The sequence below is a fragment of the Podarcis muralis genome, chromosome 7 (assembly GCF_964188315.1).
Source record: "Podarcis muralis chromosome 7, rPodMur119.hap1.1, whole genome shotgun sequence".
Taxonomy (NCBI): Eukaryota; Metazoa; Chordata; class Lepidosauria; order Squamata; family Lacertidae; genus Podarcis; species Podarcis muralis.
The window spans coordinates 42,197,171-42,220,881 of NC_135661.1; the positions used below are offsets into that span (position 1 = coordinate 42,197,171).

Consider the following 23,711-nt stretch of genomic DNA (forward strand, 5'->3'; position numbering starts at 1 on the left):
AGATGAACCAATGGTCTGAGTCAATATAAAGCAGTTTTGTATGTTCTTAGGCAGCTAGAATAATCATCAGGGTAACTCAGTTGATCTTCCATCACCCTTATAGTTAGAATGACCTTTCTCCAATCCTGCCTAGACATTTTTAGTGGCAGTTCAGCCTGTTTCAGTATGTTTTCCCCCTTGTATCTCTAGAAGGTTAGAACAAACAACTTCAGTTCTTCCTAACAGATTGTAGGAAGGCAAAGCAAAATGTTGGAACACCAATCATGATAATCTGCTGTTGGAGCAAAGTTACCTAATTTTATATTTAGCCTTCTATAAAGCAAATAACAATAGTAATATTTAACATTAGTCAGGAGTTGAAAGCACTTCACATGCATTACTTTTGATGCATAACCGTTATAGTAAGGCTACATAGGAAGTCTCTTTTATTATCCCCCATATTGGAGGGGTAAGGAGTGGGGAGACTGGGAGGACTAAAGCTGTGCAGCAGTGGCTTACCTATGGCACTATGAACTGCCTTCGTAAAGTACAGTTGCTGATACCCACCCAGGCCATTGCCATGAGAGCTATGCACCTAAGCATCCCTAATTGTCTTCCAGATTGCTGGCTTGCTTCCATAGGGCCAACACTGTTACCTGTAACAAGTGCATGCACAATATTCAGGGCACATGTTTAAAGTGGAGTATGTGTGCTCACTCCTCCTCCCTAGCTTGACTTAGCTTTAATTGTGAGCCCTTTGGAACAGAATCCTTCTGTATCTGCACAGTGATGGGTTTATAACTGATATTTAGCAGATCTCATGTTAGGGAAGCAGCCCTCGCATGTTGTCCTAAAGCATCCAAGACCCTGGAACTAGACAAAAGTGGGTTGGGATTTTTAGGTGACTGTTGCACTGAGGGAGGTCTGTGTACTAGGATGTGGCGGTTTCTCTGCTTAAATGTGAAGTGATTCTGAGCTCTACGGTAACCAGCAGGTAGCTCTCCTCAGGTGGCAACAATGGTGTGTGCAAGAAACCATCTTGGTACTCATTAATGATCAAACAATCAAAGCCTGCAGGAAACAGGTTTCTAAGTAAATAATGGGTGTTTTCTTTCTTTTGTGGATATCTTCATTCCAAAGAGAGAGAGAGAGCTATTCAGAAACTGGACTTTTATGAATCTTTGTGCTCTTGGACGAAGAAAACTTTTAGTTTCTAATCTACATCTCCTTTCAAGGCTTTTTAATTAAATTGAGAAGAAGGCACTGTATGAATGATACATTGGCCCAGCTTGCACAAAACGCTAAACCACACACCATGGCTTAGTGGGTATGAGCAATTGTGCATGTTCCCAGAGTGAAGGTCTTGGCTGCTGCATTCCTCCCTTGGTCCTGTTGCTGCTGGGGCTACATTATGGTTTAGCTTAGTGTTAAGCCTGAATCGTGCCTTGTCCCCCTGACAAACCACAAGTGGTAAACCAATAGCAAACATTGGCCACACCTTGTGGTTTAGAGTGAGACAAACGATGAGCCCAGGTTCGACCATAACATGCTCTTCCCTGTGATCATCATGTTTGCTTGTTTGCATTAAGTCATGGTTTGGCTCAATGTTAACATGTGCACCATGTCATTGACTGACTGGAAAGGATGCTTCCAGATATCTTAAACCCAGTGAATAAAGTGGAAAGATTATTTCCGGTTTGTCACTGTTAATGTGTATTGCACACAATCATATGTCGTCCTCTTTAAAATGTTTAACATAGCACTTTCGATCTCTATTCAGATGTGTTTGTGTGGGTGAACTCTTTGCAAGCAAAGGTCAGTGGTCTCTGAATGTTGCACACAAGCAATTCTCATACTTCTGATCCTCAGCCAGCAGGCCCCGTCTGAGCCCCTCCACCGTCCCTTGGTGCCTCCTACCCACCATCCTATAAGGGCTCTCCTAAGCAGTTGGCTTCCTTTGTTGGGATTGCACACCTTTAGAGATAAAGCCTCTGTCCCATGTGCCAGCATGAGAATGTGGTGGCAGCTCTTATTTTATAGAGAAATACAGCACAATAGATGTTAATGGCTGTTTCCTCCTTACTTTCAAGACCTCTTATGCTCTGAAGCCCCACAGTCTCCCTGCTGCAGGTGAGAAGAGCTGCTTTTTCTTTCTACCTATCTGCTCTGGCATCATGTCCTAAAGTTCTGCTGATCTGCATGGTTCTTTTCCTGCTTTTCTAGTTCTTTCTTCATTCTTTCTCTTTTCAAGGTTTGTTTCCTGACCTCTTCTATCTGCTCCCTCTACAAAAAAAGGATTTCAGTGGGACATATTTACAGATTTTCGTTGCATATCTGCATTGCTTAATTCACTCCTTACTTTACTGTGTTGCCTAATTGAAGCTGAAGTAGCTCACAGCCTATCTTCATAATCAATGCCAGAAATATCTCTAGGACATCCGTAGATAACACCTCATGCATCATGAAGTGGAGTGCAGCCCATGAAAGCTTAATGCCAGAAAAGAATTGTTAGATGTTTCAGGTGTTACAAGACCCTTTGTTGTTTTTGCTGCAGGAGACTAAGGCAGCTACTCCTCTGGAAATCTAGGAATCAATACAGGCATGAGTGGAAGTTGTTTACGTGGCTGGAGTTTCCTCTTTTTGAAGAGAGGGCAAAAGCTCCTTCCCAGAGGAATGTATTGCAACAGAAAAAATCCTCAGTTAACCTTGTATTCCGCCATTGTTGTATTACAGAAGCTGATCTGTTTTTGTTTCTTTTGGCTGTCTTTAATTTGATACCGAGCTACCCACCTACATGGCAGTTTACAAAGAATGAGGAGAGAACAGGCACCTGTTCCTAAGGACTGTCAAGAGCCTTTGCCAACCTTGTGCCCTCCATATGATTTGGACCACGGCTTCCATCAGCCCTTGCCATGTTGGATGGAGCTGATGGGAGTTGTAATCCAAAATAACTGGAGGGAACCACACTGGCAAAGGGTGACATACAGTATTGAAATTGACACAAAAACGGTAATACAAGAAGGGAAGGTGGCTGTGTCAAAGGCTTCATAGGAAATGCTGCATTCCAACATCATTTTAGGTACACTTAGTCCACAGAGACCAGTGGCTTTAAGCACTCCTGTCTCTGTCTTGGATTGCAGCCTTTGACATGAACTCTTTTTTGCCCTAATGAATGGTTTGTGAGCAGATATTTTTTGTTACATGACGAACTCTGATATTCACAGACAAACCAGCCTGCCTCCTCTCCAGCTGTGGAGCTTTATAAACCATTTTTAAACAACAGAAGCAGCAGCACATGTGTCTGTTAAAGATGGAGCTGTGCGTTCATTGTACCAAAGGAAGCTCAATTGATATATGCCTTTTAAATTATGTACTGTATGCAGACTGCCAATCTGGATATATTTATATTTGCAGGATTTGGAATATTCTGGCAACTACTAGCACATTGAAAAACAATAGAAGAGGGGGTAAATAGCTTGGGTATGAGAAGGCATTAGCTGCCCTGCCATGTGAGAACTATCGTAATCTTGTCTCAAGATGGCATTTTTAAGCTTTCTACAGACATTCCTCATTATACTCTCAGACATGAGGGCTAGAAACTGCTTCAAATGAAAGCAGAAGTTCTCAGAAGGTCAATATGCATGTCAAGATTCTTGAGTGTGCAAACAGAGTGGACATGGGGAATGTACTAAGTATACATACATTAGTCAAACTGAAGAAAGTGTGTTAAATATAAGAATAAAGGAACATGGTACAGCAGAACTGGAATGAGAGAATAGTGGGTGATTTGGGGTTTTTTGGGGTTAGTTCTGGAGGAGAGTTTTCTGAACCAGAAGCATCCTCCTTACTTAGTTTTCATAGTGTCAGTTTTCATAGGTTTTTTTGCCCATACTGTTTTAGGTTGTGGAACATAAACAAGCACTCTTTCTGGATTTCTTGCTCTCCCCACTACCCAAAAGTCTTGGCTGAATTTTCCAGGTGGATTCATAACCAGCGAAAACAAACTTTAAACGTTTTCCCATGCTGTCTCTGCCTTCTAGAAGCATCCTGCTGGCAGGAATCTGTATTCTGCTGTTCTTTGAATCCTCTGTTTGCTCTGTGCCCCCTCCTTTCCTTTCCTTTCCTTTCTCTTCCCCTCCCACCGCCGCCACAGCTCCCCCCCCCCCCCCGCGTGCGCTCCCCTCTTCCCACCTCCCTGGTTCTGCTCCCTGAAGGAGAAAAGAACATATCAACCCAAAGACAGCAGTGCAACCTTTTCTTCACTATCTCCCACAGGGCACAAATTGAAATTGAATTAGACAGGGATATCAGGTCTGCTTGCTGTGATAAATGTAAAAGGATTTTATTTAAAAACACCCTGACATTTGTTCACCCAGTTTCAAATATTTAGCTTTCCCCCTTTCCATTCCTGGCGGGGGCAACTTTATTAATTGTCGCCTTTGATTCAGAGTTAGAGCTTGAAAGCACTGATAACGCTGGCGCTGGCTATTTCTTCTCGCAATGTGGCCCAGAGCAAAAAGGATTTCATTTTCTTAAAGACATTCTGTGTATGCCGAGAGTTTATAAATATATATATATATATATATATATATATATATATATATAACATTTTTTTTAAAAAAAAAACACACAACCTCTTCTTTACTTGCGGAATACCGGCTGTTCCTTGCTGATACTGGAAATATCTGATCTTGCTCCTCTGTTTTTCATTATTTATTTTTCACTGGGCTGTTACTCTCTAGAATATCCTCCCTCCCCCCCCCCCATTTGTTACAGGAATTGCAAGCAAAATGAAAGCGTGCTGTCTACGCAAGAAAATACTAAATCCCCCCCCCAACCTTATTTCTCCTCTGAAAATACTTCAAAGTTTATATAAAAATCGTAACCTCCTCCCTGCCCCACTCCCCCCCCCCGTTCTTCTCTTTAATGTGGTGCTACAGATAAAACCAAGTGGCTGTAACACTGACGTTTAATTTCTTTTAAGAAGTTTTCTCCCCCTTTACGCAGAGAGAACAGCGTGCAAGACCACGGATGTAATTGGCCATTTAAAGTGAGCTGCCTGCACTTCGGGCTCTGTTTAATAGCGAGGGGCAGGTACAAGGAAGTCGCTGGCAGCTCCCTACTGGCCAGTCTATTGATTCAGGACAGAAATCAAAGGCTCTTTGAGTTTACCCACAATGTTATGTTAAAAAAGTGACCTTAAACCATTCACCTCTTCCCCCTGCCGCTGCCCTTCCAGCCCAAATGCAGCTTGGAGAATTTACAGCATCACGTGGTCCACAGGAGCCCAGCTTGGAGAAATGCTGCTCCTGTTGGGCTCAGCAGCTGCTTCCAAAAGCCTTCGACCTTGATTGCTGCTCTGAAAGGGTCTTTTTAAATTTATTTTTTGAAATATATAACTGCAAACATGAACCCATAAAAACAATATGCAGGTTCCAACTACTACCATATTGTATAGAAGTATCCTTTTCTCATCGCCCTGAAAAGCTCCACCACCATACTACACTTCATCACTTACCTGTATTATTTTAAACTTATATATCATCTCAATCATGAGAATGTGTCCAAAAATTCTAAATCGCATGCTGCTCTGAAACTGGTGAGTGTGCGACTTTACTGCTTCCGCAGCTTCCTTTAGGTATCTTAGCAAACCTCTGCTGGTAGGCCCGGCACCCGGCTTCTTTGGGTCTAAGAGTTCAAAGAACAAGTACAGAGGACAAGAGGTGGGATGAGACTCCCTCCCTCAAAGACACTTGGGCCACGTAGCTTGGTACTTGGTTTATTATTATTATTATTATTATTATTATTATTATTATTATTATTATACTGCCCTATACCCAGAGGTCTCAGGGTGGTTCACAGAATAAAATTTTAGCTGTAAAACAAAATTTTAGCTGTAAAAATGAAATAATGCTGGTACATGGCTATAGGTTAGAATACATGTATTGCATGCAGAAGGCTCTGGGTTCAATTCCTGGAATCTCCATGTAGGATGGGGAAACAGACCTGTCTGAAATCCCAGAAAGCTGTGGTCAGTCACTGTTGAATCTGATAAAAGGCAGCTTCCGCTGATCCTATTTTAATAATTCCTTCCTTCAGAATCATGAGGATTCTTAGTTTCCCTCCAGGGAAGGGCCATTGCTGAGTTTTAGAGCACATACTTTGCATGCAAAAGATTCCAGGCTGCTTCCGCAGTACTTCTAGGTAGGGGCTGGAAAGACCCTGTTTGAAACCCTGGTAAGCTGCTTCCAGTATAGGTGATAACTGAGAAGAAGCTTCCTAAACACAAGCTTTTTACCCAACTGCCTGGAGTAGAATCCAGAATCAAACCCTGAACTGCATATCTTGGAAGGTGATGAGACTATTCTTAAGACCTCATCATTGGAAGCAGAAGCTCCCTCAACTCAGGGTCTGCTAGCTTTGATTGTTTTGCAAATGCTCTTGTCTTGTCAATGACAGGTGAGTCATCAGCTGGCAAGCGTGATGGATCTCTTCACCACCAGCCTCGCATTGGCAGGACTGCAGCCTCCCAGTGACAGACAGATCGACGGAATCGACCTTTCGCCTGTCATCCTGCAAGGCAAGTTAATTGACAGGTGAGTTATGAACATCACACTCGCGGCTTTCCATCCCTTGACTCCTCCAATTACTGGTGTGGAGCAGAAAAAGTTGGATATTTTTAGAGCCTCTTATTTTTAGAATGGGTCGGGTATTTTGGCTGCTGGATTGGGTGTTTTAAAGTAATGCTATTGTACTGACTCTAGCTCCCTGGCAGAGCACATATTGCTTGCAGAAAGTCCTAGGTTTAATCTTCAGCATCTCCCAAGTAGGACTTAGAGAACTGTCTAAAACCCTGGAGAGCCACTGCCGGTCAGCGTGGTATACAGGACTGGGTTTGATGGGCCAGTGCTCTGATTTATTATAATTAATTAATTAATTAAATTTTCTATATCGCCCTTCATCCGAAGATCACAGGGCAATTTACAATTATACTACAGTGATTTTGACTGATATAAGGCAGCTTCACATATACACCCATAATACAATGTCGATTATATTTGTCCTCTCTAATTAGGAACAAATGTTCATATGCAAGTAATAAGAATACTGGGTAGAGAGAGTCAGTGGCAGGACATGAGGTGAAGGGCAAAAACTATACCAGATCCTTCTGCTATTTTCTGGAAGCCATCCTGAAAATGTGAATTAATGCAGACCTCCCCATTGAATTTTCTTCATTGCTAATGGACTGCATACTGGTCCAGTATGAACCTCCTTTAAAATAACAGCTGATCCACGTTGTGTGCGCTGAAAACATCTGGGTGGGGGAATTTTCTCTTACATCTTTTGCATGCAAGCATAGCAAGACAGTGTTTAAAAATCCCTTTCCTCTAGATTTTTGTCACCCGCCCTAATGTAGTTTCAAGGTGGTGTAGGGCACAGGATGTCCCTCACATGGCAGATATCAAGATAATTATTTGTCCGTTCTGCTCAAAATTCCCCTTTCTTTTCTGCTTTGCCAGTGTTCGCAGCACACTTGTACAGTCTGGCTTTCCAGGGCCGTACGCTGAAGTCTTTGGCTTCCTGTACCCTTTGCAGCTCCCATTACACAGGTGCCCTTTTGGAGTATTTTAAGCCATCAGGCTCTGTGTGTGAAATTACATAGTCTGGTAGTTCAAGGATTAACAATTGCCAGCAAGATGACTTGCATAACATTTCATTCTTGCTTACGCAAACTCAGACTCTCGCTTTGATGGACGCTTTAAAAAATGCTAATTGAAAACCTTGCGGTGGAGGCTATTAGAAGGCAACCTGCTCCTGAGTGATAGCTGAGTTGCCAGCCAGGCTCCATTAAAGTGTTTGTCTCCCTTATCTGTGTGGCTGCCAAAAGCGAGGGAAGCCGCTTGTTTGGACACGTTACATTTCTCATGCGGCTGTACATCTCTCTTGTTGTCCTTCCCTCTCTCCATCAGGCCAATATTTTATTACCGTGGCAACGAGATGATGGCAATACGGGTTGGGCCTTATAAGGCCCATTACTGGACCTGGAGCAATTCCTGGGAGCAATTCAGCCAGGTAATTGAAAATCCTCCCTCCCTCCTTCCTTCTCTACTGCATGTTTGTCTTCCTCCTCCCATGGAAAGACACCCATCACTCCCAGAAGAGAAACTCAGATCATCAAAATGTCAACTTTTGCTCCATCTTCATTTTTGTTTAATGCAAGCCACAGTTTTGGGGATATGTTAAGGGGGTACAGATCAGGCTAGCCCACCTTCCAGAGCGGTGCTCAGGAGGCCATCACCTGTGCATGTGCCTGCTGCTCTTTGTGACTGTCTCTGTCTAGTCCTGGCTGCTGTCATGTTCCTTCTGGTGGAGCATATGCATCCCCCGGAAGCACAGCAGGTGGAGCTGGGCACCAGCAGCCTCTGGGAGCATCAGAGGAAAGTGCTGGGCAGCATCAAGGAGAGGGCAAAGGAAGAACCAGAGGCTTGGAGGGTATTTGGAGAGGCTTGGTGTGCCCTGTTAAGAAACAGTATGTAAAGTGTAACTATGTAAAATGATAATAACCATAATCTCAGAAATTGCCGCCGCCACTCTTGTCAGAACCACCAATAGCCACAGCAGCATAAATCTGCCTCACTTTGAAGGGTATAATCAGCCTGCCAGACTTTTGGCATTGCCAGTTGTCAAATGCCCCAGAGTTTAGACTTTAGTTAAGAGCGAGAGAGAATAATTTTGAGCAGAAGAAATATTGCAGGCAGCAGCTTTGATCATGCAGTGCGGAGGAGTGGATCATCTTTCTACGGATGAATAAAATGTAGCTTGCTTCCAATTCTGTGCTCTGCTGCACAGAGGCAGCTGGTCAGGGTGCTGAGCTTCTTGTGCTGGCATAAGGAGACCCTCCCCTCCTGCCTCCACTGTTAGATGTTGCCAGGCTTCCCAGACCCCAGTGGATGTTTGCTACAGACACCCTTCTGATCACCAGCACATTGTCATTCAACCACTACAGAAATAAGTTCTTTTGAAACCTGCTTACGCCTCGCCCAGCACCTGATTCCAGGGGTCCTAGTATCCAGCGCACCAAAAAGAAGTGGGATGAGGCCAAGGACCAAGCCCTGTCTTGCTCTGATGGGCCACAAATACACACCATAAATTACAGAACGCCCTTCAAAAATGCATCAAGCTCTAGGGCAATCTGATCTCTGCTGCTTCTCACGAAGTGGCTTTGTTCTCCGCTCTCTCTTTCTCTCCATTGGCTGCTCTCCTCTTTTTAGCTGCGCCTTTCCTTTCCTCCATCCTCCATCCCGTCTACATTTACCAAAGCAGTGCTCAAGGTGGCTGGCAGCATTAAAACTACAATAAAAGAATCAAGAAGTAAACATGTAAATAAAATTAAATGCAAAAAAACAGAAGCAGCATAATAGTTAATCAGCTTCAAATACCAAAATGAATGAAAAGCCCACCTGAACCAAATTGTTTTCACCTGCTAGAAGGGGGGGACAAAGGAGACTCCTATGAGAGAGAGTGGGGGTAGCTGCAGGAAAGGTTCCCATATCCACTCTCTCATCCAGTTTCCATCTGGTCACAGCCTTCCTCCAGCTGCACTTGCCAAGCTGCTCTGGCAATGGAGATGGTGCGTTGATGAAGCTTAGCATTGGTGCCAATCCTGCTAGTATTTTTAATTCTTAGATTTCTGTTTCTCTCCTTCATGTCCCCTCAGGATCTTCTTACCTAGCTTTCTTGAGAGAATAGGCCTTTTGTGATGGTGGGAGGACCGTTGCATTTGGAAGCAGGAGAGGGCAGAACCCACCCCACCCCCATATTTTATACAAAGATGAGAACTCGGATAAATTTAATTGTTTTTATGCTGTGTTTTAAGTATCTAGCACACAAACTGATGTTGAGAAGCATTTATTTTTGACCTGAGCCTCTTGCTACATGTCTGCCTTTCTGTGTGTGCTTAGCTGAGATAATGGGGACCAGTTACTCATTCCCAAGGTTATCCTCCTGTGAGCAGTGGCAGACGTGCAATTAAGGAATGTTTATTCCTTTCTAAGTCTTTGTTTAACTGCTAGTTGATAAAAGTCAGCAATTATACTGTACATCAGAGAGATGATTAAAAATTCATTTGCCTTCCTGCCGCTCATGTCGTCTGTGGTTGATGTGGGCAAAATTGGAGCACAGAATTAGTGGACAGAACAGCCATTAACAACGCTCAGAGAGAGAGCTGGGGTTGAAATTTGTTCAAATTCTTCTTCCCATGCTCAGACATTAATTACAACCCAAGCCAGCTTAATAATAATAATAATAATAATAATAATAATAATAATAATAATAATGCTATGCTTTCGATTTGCAGATACTTGAAATGCTCCCAAGGTGAAATTGTTGTACAATCTCTGTTTCACTGCCTTCAGTTTCCATCTCAGTATTGTTGATATTGGGTGTTAGGAGTTACAAAAGCTGATTTCTTTGCAAAATTGTGTGTTAGGAATTACAGATGTTGGTTTCATTGCAAAAATGTGAGTCCTAATGCATAAATTGTAAGTGGCGCCGGAATTCCAGCCATGAGCTGATCCCACATTGCATTGGATCCACTGGAGCTTGTCATGGGCAATTGTTGGGTCTCCTCAGTGACTCATAATCAGCCGTTTGATCCAGATGCCTGGCTGTGCTTGGCCCAAGGGAATGCAGTATTGTCATTAGCTTCCTTAGAGCCAGAACTGCATCCCCAAAGCTTTCACTTGCAAAGCTGTGAATTCAAAGCTGTGACGACCAAAAGAGTGCACCTCTTGGGATTGTAGTGGAGTACAACCTATCTAAACGGGACTGCACTTGATCAGGTGTATCTAAACAGTCGTCACAAGCCAGTTTGTTTATTTTTAGGTCTTTTAAGGCAGGGACAGTGGCTGTCTGTTCTTGGCTCTCTTTCCTTCAACCCGTGATGAATGAGTAAGTTTCATGAAGGTTCCACATTCTGTGGTAATAGCAATGGTGGACAAAGTTCACAAGACCCAGGTCCCTTTCCATGTCTGTGAGCATTTTCCTCTACGTTACAGATTCATAAGTACTCCATTCAATATGAGCTTTCATTCTGGATGGGGATCCTGGTCCACGGCTTGCTCCTCTTTGCTCATCTTGGCTCATCAGCTAAGGTGCTCCATTCTTGCAAATCATGCTGGCTAATCTTATTTGCTCTGGAGATCAAGTCTTGTTTGAATTCCTTAACTTCTGGTGTTTGCAGTTTTAAGATCCAATAACCTCAGTGTCCCAAACACAGACAACATTTGCTCCTTAAACTTTGATGGTGCTTAGTCCATCCTAGCTCGTCACCCTCACCTGCATCATCACACCAAATGAAGACTATATTACTGGGTAAATAATAGAGGAGGGGAAAATATGACTTGTCTCTCTCACATACACTACCTAGTCTTGCCCTAGGCTGGTGTTCTCCAATTTGAGTTTTCCCCTTCCTTGTCATGATCTGTTTTCTAGCTAGAACACCTTGGCATTTTTCTCTGACTTAATTATGAATATAAATGTTATTTAGTGAGCACCTGTTTTCCTTAAAGTGCCAAAAGAAGAAATATAAACCCACTCCACAGGAAATCCGCATGACTAAAGAAAACCTGGCTGTGTCGCTTTGCAGCTGTAAGTTGTGCGGGAGGGTTGCATTAGGAATATTTACTTAGCTGCCAGCCAGAGGCTGTAAAAGAGCTGTTTGTGATTTACAAGTAGTTCTTGTCTATGTAGTTTCAAATTGTCATAACACTCAGAAGCTGATAAATGGGTTTGTGCTGAGTAAAAGGAAAGTTTAGTGTAGGGAGGGAGATGCTAGTAAATAACAAAATAAATTGTGGTATTTTTGGAGACACATTTATTTTCTGGGCCAGGACAGTAGATAACTCTTTTAAGCCTATGCAGACAAACCAAAGAACCTTGGGCTGCACTGGCAAATCCATTTGAGATACCACAGGAACGGCAAGCTCTTGGCAAGTGTTTGGAAGGATGAAAGGCCTGTGACTTCGCTTACCCTTTTGTCCTAGAAGTGTCAGGACCCCGCCCCTGAGCTCACCTGTTCCTCTTGGAAAGAGGCTCAGCTGATTTGTTGGCAGCACTTCCCCGTGACAAATACATTTGGCCACATGGAGACATGCATCATCACTGTTATGCACAGACAAGCACTCTGTGCAGGAATTGGTTGAGTCTGAAGCAGTCTTGCACAGATTCTGTGGGCCAGAGAGGAGGTCCTACATCCTTAGGATGCAGCAGTATTGGGTGGAAGAGGCCCTACCTTCTTCTCCACCTTCTCTATAGTCTTGTCTCGTTCTGAAGAAGAGGAGGGCAGGGTCTCCACACCACCACCACCTTGGACTATTAAAATGCTGTCTGTTAAATTGGGATCTCAAGGCTTGTTGGTTACATTTTTATCCCACATTTCCTTCAAGCAGCTCAAGGTGGTGTACTTGGCTGTCTCCCATCTTACTTTCCCAACAGCCCTGTGAGGTAGGTTAGGCTGAGAGTGAGTGAATAGTCTCTGGTCACCCAGTGAGCTTAATAGCTGAATGAGGAGTAAATCCAGATCTCCCTGGTCCTCATCTCACATATTGGTTCTCCACTCTCATTCTTTTGCCCCTTGTGCTTTCCTCGTTTCAAGACATGAAGGCAGAAGTCTCCTCTCTGCTTGCCTTCCACAAAGCATTTTTTTCTGTCCCCGCTACAGCCCTGGTTGCAGTCCCTGAAAGAAGATGTATTTTTCATAGCCCCTGGGTGGATTGCATATTAGCCGATAGCTTCAGCTTCTTCCTGGTGCTGTCAGCTTCGTATCTTGTTAGCTTTCAATGATTTTTTTATCATAAAGGCCACTGTGTATTTTTTAAAGGTTTTGTGTCCATGTTTATACGAAGACCCCTATTGTTTTAATATAAAATGCCAAAGGGTTTTTTTCATGCTGCAATCTTCTCTGATTGCCCTTCTCATCTGACGTGAAGCAATCGATAGCACCTTTTCTGCGAGGGGGGGGGGAGGGTGTGTGGTGTGAAGTCAAGTAGAACCTCACAAATAATGACATTTGATTGTGGTCCTCTGAGCATGTGGGTTAGCCATCGATCGCTTCTGCTTGAGAGCCGATGGAGACTTTCTGATTTGCACCCCCCGCCCCCGGTCCCTTCCAGACAGTTAACATGTGAAAAGCGATTTTTGTTCAGCAGGGCTGAAGCAACAGCTGCTGAGAAGAAGTCATAGTAATAGCATTTTCAAAGGAGGGGTCTAGGTGGTGACTCACTCTGCATCCTAATTCTAGAGACTTTTGCCTGGAATCCTCTGGGTGGTAGAAATAGCCTGTCTTCCCACAGGATGGCTGGAGCTTGAAGGGCCAAGAGTGTGGCTGTGCTGAGGATTCCTGGCTCAATCAGCTTCCTCATTCATAACTTCATTTCCTAGTACGTCGCTCTTTCCCCTGTTCCTCCTGTGCCGTGTCTATTGGAATGAGGAAGCCTCGGCAAGAGGACAGAGACGCTCCTTGTGTCAGCCAGGCGGATATCGCAGTTGCTCATCAGGCCAGAATGATCTGGGATCGTGCCCAGGTGATGGATTGCCAAAGGCCGTTTGTTAACACACGTACACACACGTTGGTGGTTCCACTGCTTGGCTGGGAGCCAACTGGCAACCGCCTGCTGTTTTGCCTCATGTTTATATCGACTGAGCATCTGTGGCCCATTTGCTTGGGAAATTGATGCACTGGCAGGGCAGCCATAGAGCACTGTGACCAAGGTCGTCTCTCTCTCTCTCTCTCTCTCTCTGTGTGTGTGTGTGTGTGTGTGTGTGAGAGAGAGAGAGAGAGAGAGAGAGAGAGAGAGAAGAAGAAGAAGAAGAAGAAGAAGAAGAAGAAGAAGAAGAAGAAGAAGAAGAAGAAGAAGAAGAAAGAGGAGGGGGAGGAAGAGGAAGGAAGAAAAATTTTGGGAAATAGGGCAGGTGACTGAAGGGACACACACCTGATCTTCCACAAAAGCTAGGGTGGAGATGGGAGGGCAACAGAGACAACTCGGTGCTTCTTTAAATACTTAAGAGATTCAAACTGTTCTGGGGATGTGTGCTATGGCAAAGTCTGCGTAGAAAAAGCAATAGGTAATCAAAAATAAAAAATGTAGGTAGGTTTTTAACAATCTCTGGAAGGAAAAATCAGCTGTGGGTTTTTTGGCCTTACTGTAGGGTGGGAAATCAGAATGGGGACTTCTGCCCATGTTTTTGAAGGCAAGTTCCCTTTCTGGATTCCTCCCAGAAGCCACTTCAGATCCTTCTCAGAGAAGACTGGTTGGCCTAATCCTCACTGTTTCATCTGGCTTTAGTTTTCAAAACAAGATGGCTTTTGTGCTTTAGTGTGTGTATACACAAGAAACTGAGTATCCTTCTTAATCTGGAGTAACATCCGCTTCCACCTTCTTTTGTTTTTACAGTGACTAAAGCAAGTTAGATTCCCCATGGCTGCCACCAATGCAGAACATGCCATGGAAAACGTGGGGAACAGCAACCCTTGGGCCACACAAGCTTCAGAAGCCACTGGGTGGCCAGAAGGGTTGGAGCAGACTGCAGAGGAAGCACACTGTGGGAGCCCCTGCTCCCTCTGTGGTTGTTCCTTTTGATTCCTGCCATGGAGGCGATTGGACTAGATGATCCTTGGGGTCCCTTCCAACTCTATGATTCTATGGAAAGGAAGTGGCAGCAGTCACAGGGGACACAGCTGGCACAAGAGAACTGCCTGCTGGTCTGAGCTGGGGGTCTGTCCTAATATTGGGAATGAAAGCCAAACACAAGCTGAGTGCTGGTGCAGCAGTTGCAAACCACCATTCTGTTCCTTGGGTGGCTGCACTCATAGCTCACATCTGGAGGCAGTGGGCCTGCACTTGGTTGCGTGGAAATATATTTCAGCCCCCAATCAGCTGAGTGCGTTAATGCTAAGGCTGTCTTAACATGAGAAGCCAAGGGTGCTCTGTAAACAGAGCAGCGTGGAAGCAAATACCCAGAGAATAAATTCTTACCTCAAACGAAAACATTTGCACTAGAGGAGCGCAGTACTAATTAGCAGGCTCTTAATTAAATAGCCTTTTTGATTTGCATCCAAATTACAACTTGTATGTTACGTCTTGGCTTTGATTAGCTGTTGTCACCGTCTTCTTCTTCTTAAAATAGTATTGAAATGCTCCACTTTGCGCAAATGCAAACCCCGCTTGGTCTCGGAGGTCTCCAGCACCAGGAGGTGAAAAGGTCAATCACCTCCGTATCCATTTAAAATCCATTATGGCCTGCCTGCTGCAGCTTATCAAGCAACTCTCTCTCTCTCTTTATTTTTCTAGCCACTGATTCAGGAATCTATAGCTCTGTGCAGGTAAATGGGATTTCATGGGCTTCTAACCTTTCTTACTTTATTGAAAAGCAGAATATTAACTGCTCCACTGACCAGCCTGTCCATTAAAGACACACAGGATATTTTTAGAAAATTGTTTGCCAATCAAATCCCCTCCAACGTCTGTGGAGAGCCTTTCAGCTTAGTGTTCGTTCTATGTGCAAACAGTACAGCTGTGCCGCTGCCCCTCCCGTCCCCCCTTTAAATGGGTTTTGCCATGCTGGCCTCTGTATTATGTAAGTCCTTTTCACAAGGAGGGTGACTTCAAGGAACCTGGACAGGCTAGAAGCCTCATGGAAGCGGACAGAGGAAAGCCCTAGATTGACCAGATGCCACTGAGATGCTGTGACCATTGGCAACCTTATAGGAGGTATAGAATAGAGGGGTGTTCTTCAAGGGGGTGCTGTCATCTTGCAGTCCCCAGCCAAGAAGACCAGGGCCTGGTCCACACATGCAGGAGACTGAGAGCAGAGAGTGCCATATCAGGCTGCGGGTGGAAGCTCCTGTCTTCAAATGGGCAGGGTCACAGCTCAGCGGCAGAGCACCTGCTCTGCATGCAGAAAGTCCTGGAAAATAAGGGAGCGTTGGGAAAAGGTTTTTGCCTCTTTTCTCTACCTGCTGCACTAGTATTCTATTTGCTTAGTGTCTGGGGTTTATTTTGTCTTGTACCTAGGGGAGCATTCAAAAATGCAATTCTCTGCCTGCCCTCTAAATGGGTCCAGTCCATTCTGCCACCTTGGTCCCAATTTCTCCTCTTGCTGCATGCAGACCCATTCTTGGTTTCTTGGCCTGCAAGTTGCCCACCTATGATCTTTTTTTAGCTTTTGCCACATGGATGGTGCAAAAGCAAGGCAGTTCCAGGGCAGCTTCTTCAACTTTTCTCCTCCCCATCCCAAGCTTCTCCTGATTCTCCTTCCTTCCCCGGTTACCTAAAACATCAATTTCAGGCAACTAGTGGTGGGGCGGTGTAGATGTATGAGAGGCTGTTTCTAGGTGACCATGTGTTCTCTCTTCCTGCTTCTAGGCTCTCCAGAATGAGGGGAGGTTTTGCATCTGCAGCTCCCCCCCTGCTAGGCAGAAATGTGGTTTGTTACCTACAAGAGGAGAAGTAAGAACATACTTGGTGACTGGTATTCAAAGAGACACTTCTAGGGCCCATGTGTATTGAGCTGGCATCTCATTTGCTGATCTTGTGCCATATTTATTTAAAAGTATCCTACTGACCCATTGACAGCTCCTTTAGTGGGAAGATGCACTCAGGCTGAAAATAGATGTTGCAGACTGGGTAGTTCAACTCAGTCAGTGTGAGAATGCTGGTAATTGGAAATGCTGCCATTGTAGTGCTGGGTTAGAAGTTGGGCAAGGTGAATGAAGCCATTCTGTGGGTGGTTTAAAACACACACACGCTAGGCCAGGGGGATTTCTAGCAGTTAACTCTTCCTCCAGAGATGTTGGGTGATGGGTGGATACTTCCTGCTGCACAGGATCATGCCCCTCTATGATAGATCACTTTGAGATTCAGATTGGTGTAAGCAGTCTACAAATGCACATTTGTACGCAACCAAGATGGATTTGTTTCCATCTTTACATGGAAGTTGCCAGCCATCTGGAACTTGAGGATGCAGCTTTCTGAGCAACATCCAGGTTGCCATCAGAGCATCCAGCAGACACAACTGTAATGAACTCCTCTCTTCATGATTAATGTTTTAGAAGGATGTGATGCATGGGGGTGTGGTGCAGAAAGAGAACTCATTGCATCATGCTCTTGATTCCAGCAAGTGCCCTGTTAGTGATGTGGGGTGTGGGTGTGGGTGTGGCAAATAAAAGTTTGCCTTATGGAATAGACCAGAGACATTATAGCATTATTGCAAAGAAAGGGTATGCTGTGGTTAGCAGTATGATATGCCCTGTGTGATAGTTTGGGACAGTGCATTAGTATAGGATTTGCTCTAGAACTGTCATCAGCTGCTGGAGTGCAGCAGTTTTGACTATTTCAACCTGACTGACTATTGTGGAATCTGGAGTGGGGCCAGCAATATGTGTTGTCTATCTTTTGATTATGATTCTGCACTTTACACTGAGAGAATGAGGGATGGTTTCACCCTTTGCATGGTGGAGAAGTTTGCCATGTGTACACTAATTAAAGTAAGGAGATTGTGTACCTGGAAGCCATAGAGGTTGGGAAGCAGGAGCAAGCAAGCTGTCCTGGGGATAGATATTATTGAATGCCTTCAGTAAGTGGGTCAAGGCACATGGTTGTGGGGAAAGCATGTCTTGAGGGTTGTGTGTCACTGACTGGGGATGGTGGTGAGCAGGTCCTTCCTAACCACACATGTGCCAGTCAGTTGAGCATGAAAAACAAATTCCATTTTGCAAGCCTCTTTGGGTCCATTTTTCTTGCGTGACATTGAACTCCTAGGAAACCAATTTACTGGCCTTTTGGTCCAAAGGCTTGTGAGGCAGCAACCCTGCAAAAGGTCTGAGTCTGGTCCCTGCCTGGATGGGAGACCACCTGGGATGCCTATGTATGCTATTCTCAAGCTTTTCCAGGTAGAGGAAAGGGGTGATACAAATGTAATGACAATTAGGAAGCTTCTCCTGTCCTCAGTACAGCCTGGCAGCCAGCCTGAGAACGCGTGTGGGTGTGGAGAGGAGATTCTGGTAATGAATCAGCACTGGGGAAACATGATTTCACTGAGCCACTTTGAAATCCATTGGAATTAACATGGCAACATTTGACAACTCTATGAATCTGGGGCCCTGTATACATTTGTTTCCATGTTTTTCTGTTAAATCACTAGGACTTGAAAGTTTCTTTCTTAATGTAAACTGATGAGAATTCAAGATCCCTGGCCACCTACAGCTCATGTGCTTTTGTTGTTGATCTTTAGTGAATGGTGATCCTCTTTCTCTTGCAGGGCATTGATTTTTGCCCCGGCCAAAATGTTTCTGGAGTAACGACCCATGACCAAGAGGAGCACTCCAAGCTTCCACTTCTGTTTCACTTGGGAAAGGACCCTGGGGAAAAGTATCCAATAAGGTAAGGCAGGCATGTGATCGGAAACACAAGTGGTGTTCTTGAGGTGAACACCAGCCTTACAAGAGAGCAAGGTAAACTAGTCAAGCACAGCATCCCTTTTAACTGGCTTGTCCTTTCTCTGTGGGAAAGAATGCAAGCTTTTGAGCATCACAGAATTGTTCAGCAGCAGCATACAAAGCCAGGCTGACCAGGGCCTTCCATACCATGAGGCAGAGGAAGGCGGGCATCTCAGGCAGCTGGTTCTGGGATGCAGGGATCCACAGCAAAGGGTACTTTGTGTACAATGTACAGCCTGCTCTGTGGTAGACCATGGTGTCCCACTGCCACTGCTGAACTAAAATTCGGCTGCTAGCCGGGTCTGCTTCTGGACTTGGAAAGCGGGGGATGAGGGTGGCATCTTATCTTTTGCCTCAGGCAGCAAAATGTCTTGGGCTGGTCCTGAAGTTGACAGACAGCATCTATGCTTTTAATAACAAGGCTTCTGGGAAGCTCAGAATGAAAGTGTGAAAGAAGCAAGTTGGATCAAAATGCATTATCCTGACAGCACTGCAGCTGTACAGCTCTCTGACAAGCCGGTAAAATGAACTAAAACCAACAGAACTGGATTTTTAATGGCTGCAGACAAAGACAGCTCTCCGGTGGGGTGAAAAGTGAGGGAGCTGTCTCAGGTGGTAGATTCTGAATGCCATTAAGTAGAAAGCGGGGGCATATCTGACCTGTGGAACAACGCCTCCCCTCCAGTTGGTTCTTCTTTGCAAGCTCCCTCAACCTTAATTAGAGCCGTGCAAGAGGTCTTGACCTCCTTCCAGCCAAGTGGCCCCAGACTTCCATGCTGCAAGCTGGTTTCAAGACCCTGAGGAGACCGGGAGGGGATCTGCAGTTTTAGGGGATGCGGGCGGGAGGCTCTTTGCAGAGAAGGCCCCTGAAAGCAACATGCTTGGAGTTATAATGGTGCTCTGAATGCTCCCCCCACCCTCCCGCTTTCAGCCCCGAGGGTGTTTTTGATGAAGAGTATAATCACGAAGACTGTCTCCTTGGTAGCAATCATCTTAATGTCAGAGCTGGGAGCCCTCTTGGTGGCAAAGGGGAAGGGTTGTAGCTCAGCAGCAGATGGTGCAGTATGCAAGCGCCAGGTCCCCAGTTCAGTCCTTGCCTCTCCAGGATCAGGCCATAGGTGATGGGAAAGACTCTGCCTGACACCCTGGAGAGTCACTGTCAGTCAGAGCAGATGATGATCTCCACCAGACTAGGTGGAGAAATATTCTGGGCTGGGAAAAGGCAGCTTTCCATGTTCCTAAGGAACTTGGCATGTTTGTGTAGCCAGAAGCTATTCAAGATAGGTTTCACTTATCCCTAAGATTAAATCCATGCTCCATTAAAGGGTTTAAGACATCTTTCTGCCTGCCTTTTGCCCTCACCTGAGGCCACTGAAAGGCAGGGTGTGAACTGAGAGTCTGTGGCAGCTGTTTGGTAAGCATATTTCCATGCCTGCCTCCTCCCTATAAATTGGCAGGTGAGCCTGGGATTCTAGCAGCCACCAGGAGTAGCTGCAGAGAGGCACATGAGGTTGCATTGGCAATGGAGCAAAAGAGCCTTGGTGGATCACTTGGAAAGGTTGGGCGGGTTTTCTCACGAGGAGCTGGAGTGTACCATCTGCTTTCCCTGAAACAAATCCTGTTTACAAAATGGAGCGTTAAGGAGAGAGGAAACGGACGTTGTTGGCTCCACCTGCACCAAAGTGGCTTTTACAGCAAGGTGCTCTTAGAACTGACAGGGCTGCAATTACCCATCCTTCTAAATAGCGGAGCACTTGCGCTCACTCCATTACTGTCCTGGCAGAACCACGTGACTGCGCTGCCCACTAAGTGTTCTCTGCTGGGGAGGAAAGGAAAAAGAGACGATGGTCCTATCCTTGGAGTAAATAAGATCTTCCTGCTTTTCAGCCCTAATGAATTCTTTTTGCAGTTGATTTTGGTGGCTTGAGCGTTGCTGGTTCACATTGCACTAACTGCAGGGGCAGGCAGTGTGGGAGTGAATCATGAGCTGGAGAAGTATAGCTGACTTATAGGTTTTAATGTGCACATAATTTGCGTAAACTCTGCATATAGAGATGCTGTCATTGGGAGTGGGGGGTGAAATAATTCCATCTTTGAACTCGCTGTGGTTCTTATTGGAATCACCAATTCTGGCACAAACTCAAAATTATTCATAACCTCTTTTGACCCAACTTATTAGCCAAAAAGGCTCCCAGAGCTGTTTACAAACATTAGTAGTAAGACAACCAATCTGAAATGCATTACTTGCAAGGAAAAACTGATGAGGAGGGAGGAGGAAAAAAGAAAGGCCAGGCGCCACTTTTTCAAGTTTCAGTACTTGTAATGACCCACTGGGAAGGAAACAGGGGAGCCTGACAATATGACTTTCTCTCGCTCACCTTGAGGGTGGTTTTGTTTCTCTCCTTTCCTTCTCTCATTCTCTGAAGCGTTTTGGTTGCACCAGTCAGAAAGAACGCTGTGCCCCTTTCCCAGAGAGTTGGGTGTTGCTTGTGAGCTTCCCAGAGGGGCACTGTGAGAACAGGGTACTGGGCCAGATGGGACTTTGGTCTGATCCAGCAGGGCCATTCTTAAGTTCTTAACCTAATTTGGATCTGCAGATTCCTCTTGACTTAAAGGCTATAGTTATATTCATAGGTGTGATTTAAGTGAAGAGAAACTTAACATTTCAGTAGGCAGCTATGTATTAATTTATATTGATAATCGTTTATGCAATACTATTTCTTTTTTTGTCAAGACCATGCATAGTCCACACTAGAAGCAGAAATTGTCTACCAAGCGAACCCACACCCAAAGACAGATCATAATGTTTTGCTGCCTGAAGTGCGACCTCTGCTATGACCAATACTCTAAAATGTCTTGTTGCATCTTTTCATATACAAGTTCCTGCCTTCATCTATCCCACCACCGCCCAGTGCTGCCTAGTAGGGCTGCACTGAGCAACAACTTTGAATGCTACATTGAGCAACACCTTGAATCTGAGAGCTGAATATTTTATTTATTATTTATTACATTCCTATTCCCATCTATCTTACAGATTGGGCAGTGAAATTATGGCCAGGCCAACTGCACGCAGTGAGCCTCAGGGCTGGCCAGAAAATAGAAATAGCATAGTGGCATCATATTATCATAACATCAGTAACATCTCAAGAAGAACTGCCTTGTAAAGAAATTCAATTTTCAAAGGCCTGCCTGAACACTATAGGGTCTTTGCAGGTCCTTGCACAACATGCTGCTCACCACACCACACATCGGCTTTCTGAATACATCATGCCAGTCCAACAGTCTGCATATATAGAATTATTTCTGCAATTCCCCTCTCCCTACAAAAGGAGCAACCTGCCATGCTTGGTGCAGACGCCCCATCTCTTTTATGTCCTGTTGGGCCCCCAGGCATGGCCCCAATGTTGTCAAGTTTATCTTACCAACCACAAGAGCTGAAAGCTTCCTTTCAAAAAGAAAAGGCTATGGCTGTCGGTATGCTGAATTCTGCACCCAGCAGCAAATCCCAGGCGTCCCAGTCCTGCAAGTGTAACACACAGAGCTCCAGTTTAGGTGCTTTGGGCTGAGGGGTTTTCATTTCAAAATCCAAGCTACTTGGATCCAGATTTGGGAGCTCTCTCTCCGCAGGGCATCCCCTGCCTTGTCATCTAATTGTCTCTTTGGAAAACCGCCCTTTCTGAGTTGAGCTGCATTCCATTGTTTTCATCTGCAGCCATTTCTCATCTGGCTCCCTTGCTTTCCAAACACCCGGCAAGCTATTGTCTTGATTGAATTTTATGGGGAGATTATGACACGATTATGGCGAAATGATGTTTTAATATGCAGGGCATAATAGAAAGGCGCACATTCTCTCTCTCTCTCTTTAAATAAATATAATAATAAACCAAATGAAAGTTCATTTGGGAAGCTCTCTAATGTTTATATCCTCTCATATCTCCGGTCACATTGGAAGCCTTGTGTAAAGGAGGTCTCCCCTTCTTTGTGGGTAATTAAATTATCCTCATTTGCAGAGATGTTACTAGTGTGGCGGGTGCGTATTTTTGATTTGCCTTAATTATCCCCCTTGGCAGCCTGCCTGTTGGGAGTCCCTGTATTAGTGCTTCTCAGAGGGAGAGCAAGTGTTTTCTTGCCCAGGCATAATTTCACTCGAAAGATGGGTACCAGCAAGGGCCTTGCAAGCAGAGGAACAAAAATGGGCTTGTCAGTGATTCTGTCCACAGAATATGGGGAGGACCTGCCTGTCTGTGGGGATGCTGTAAACCTGAGCTCACTGTATTGCACATACTACTGAACATAAGAAGATCCCCAAAGCTGGATCAGGCCATAGGTCCCTCATAGTCCAGCATAGTTCATGCCCTCTCTCTTTGTAGTCTCAGGGTTCCAAGCTGTTCTCCCAGTGTCTAGGTCTGTGGAAGAGTGGTGTTGTTTTTTAAACGACAGCCTGTCTTGTAATAAAATATAAAATGGGGAGAAAATAGGTGAGGTGATGTCTGTATTATGCCAACTTGCATTGCTATGCATCTTAAGTTTTTAGGGGTGGGAAATGCTTTCTCTAGCAAAGACTCCTATGTTACCAGATCCTTCTTTGTTTTGTCTTGAGTCAGGGGGTGAGACACACAACTCATTGCAGATGGAAAGAGCTGCACCACCTGGCTTTGCAGGCATTTGGATGCAGAAAGAGAGAGAGAGAGAGAGAGAGAGAGAGAGAGAGAGAGAGAGAGAGAGAGAGAGAGTATGTACACAGATACTTAAACAAAGGAAGAGAGAAATACAAAAAAGGCATATATATATTTACAGCTTGGCTTCTCATCATTCAGATTCAGTAACCTCAGACAGTTCTGTGAAGCTGGAAAGGGGAGTGTAAAGGCTCAAAGATTAAGATCATCATAGCCCAGGGAGGGAGGCAATATATTAACAACAGCTCCTTCCTTCCAGCCCCAAACTGAGTTTTCACGGCAGGCCACAGTGGGGTTAACAATGGAGTGAGTTGTGTACAGATTTTGCTTGGAGTGGGAGGGCAATGAGAACAGATTGCAGAAGCACAATTACGCTAAATGAACTAAACACACGCCACACCTGTGCCTGGGACCTTGCGCCTCCAATCCATCCCTGATTGGCTCTCTGGGGACTTCCTGGAGGTAAAGTGTCAATTAGTGTAATGACCCTGGACTCTGTCCACTCTGCTCCTTCATCCTGAGCGTGGAATAATTCTGCGTACACAGGGGGAATCTCTCCG

The 23,711-nt window shown here is 44.9% G+C and overlaps 1 protein-coding gene across 2 annotated transcripts in view; it reads left to right on the plus strand.

Annotated features, from left to right (window-relative positions):
* Positions 1-23,711, plus strand: part of GALNS (galactosamine (N-acetyl)-6-sulfatase) — a 52,550-nt gene that overhangs the window by 20,362 nt on the left and 8,477 nt on the right. For both annotated transcript variants that reach the window (XM_028739979.2, XM_028739980.2), the window contains exons 10-12: positions 6,439-6,575; positions 7,950-8,052; positions 18,298-18,419. In XM_028739979.2, the coding sequence (XP_028595812.2) occupies positions 6,439-6,575; positions 7,950-8,052; positions 18,298-18,419 (362 nt within the window). The remainder of the gene's footprint in view (positions 1-6,438; positions 6,576-7,949; positions 8,053-18,297; positions 18,420-23,711) is intronic.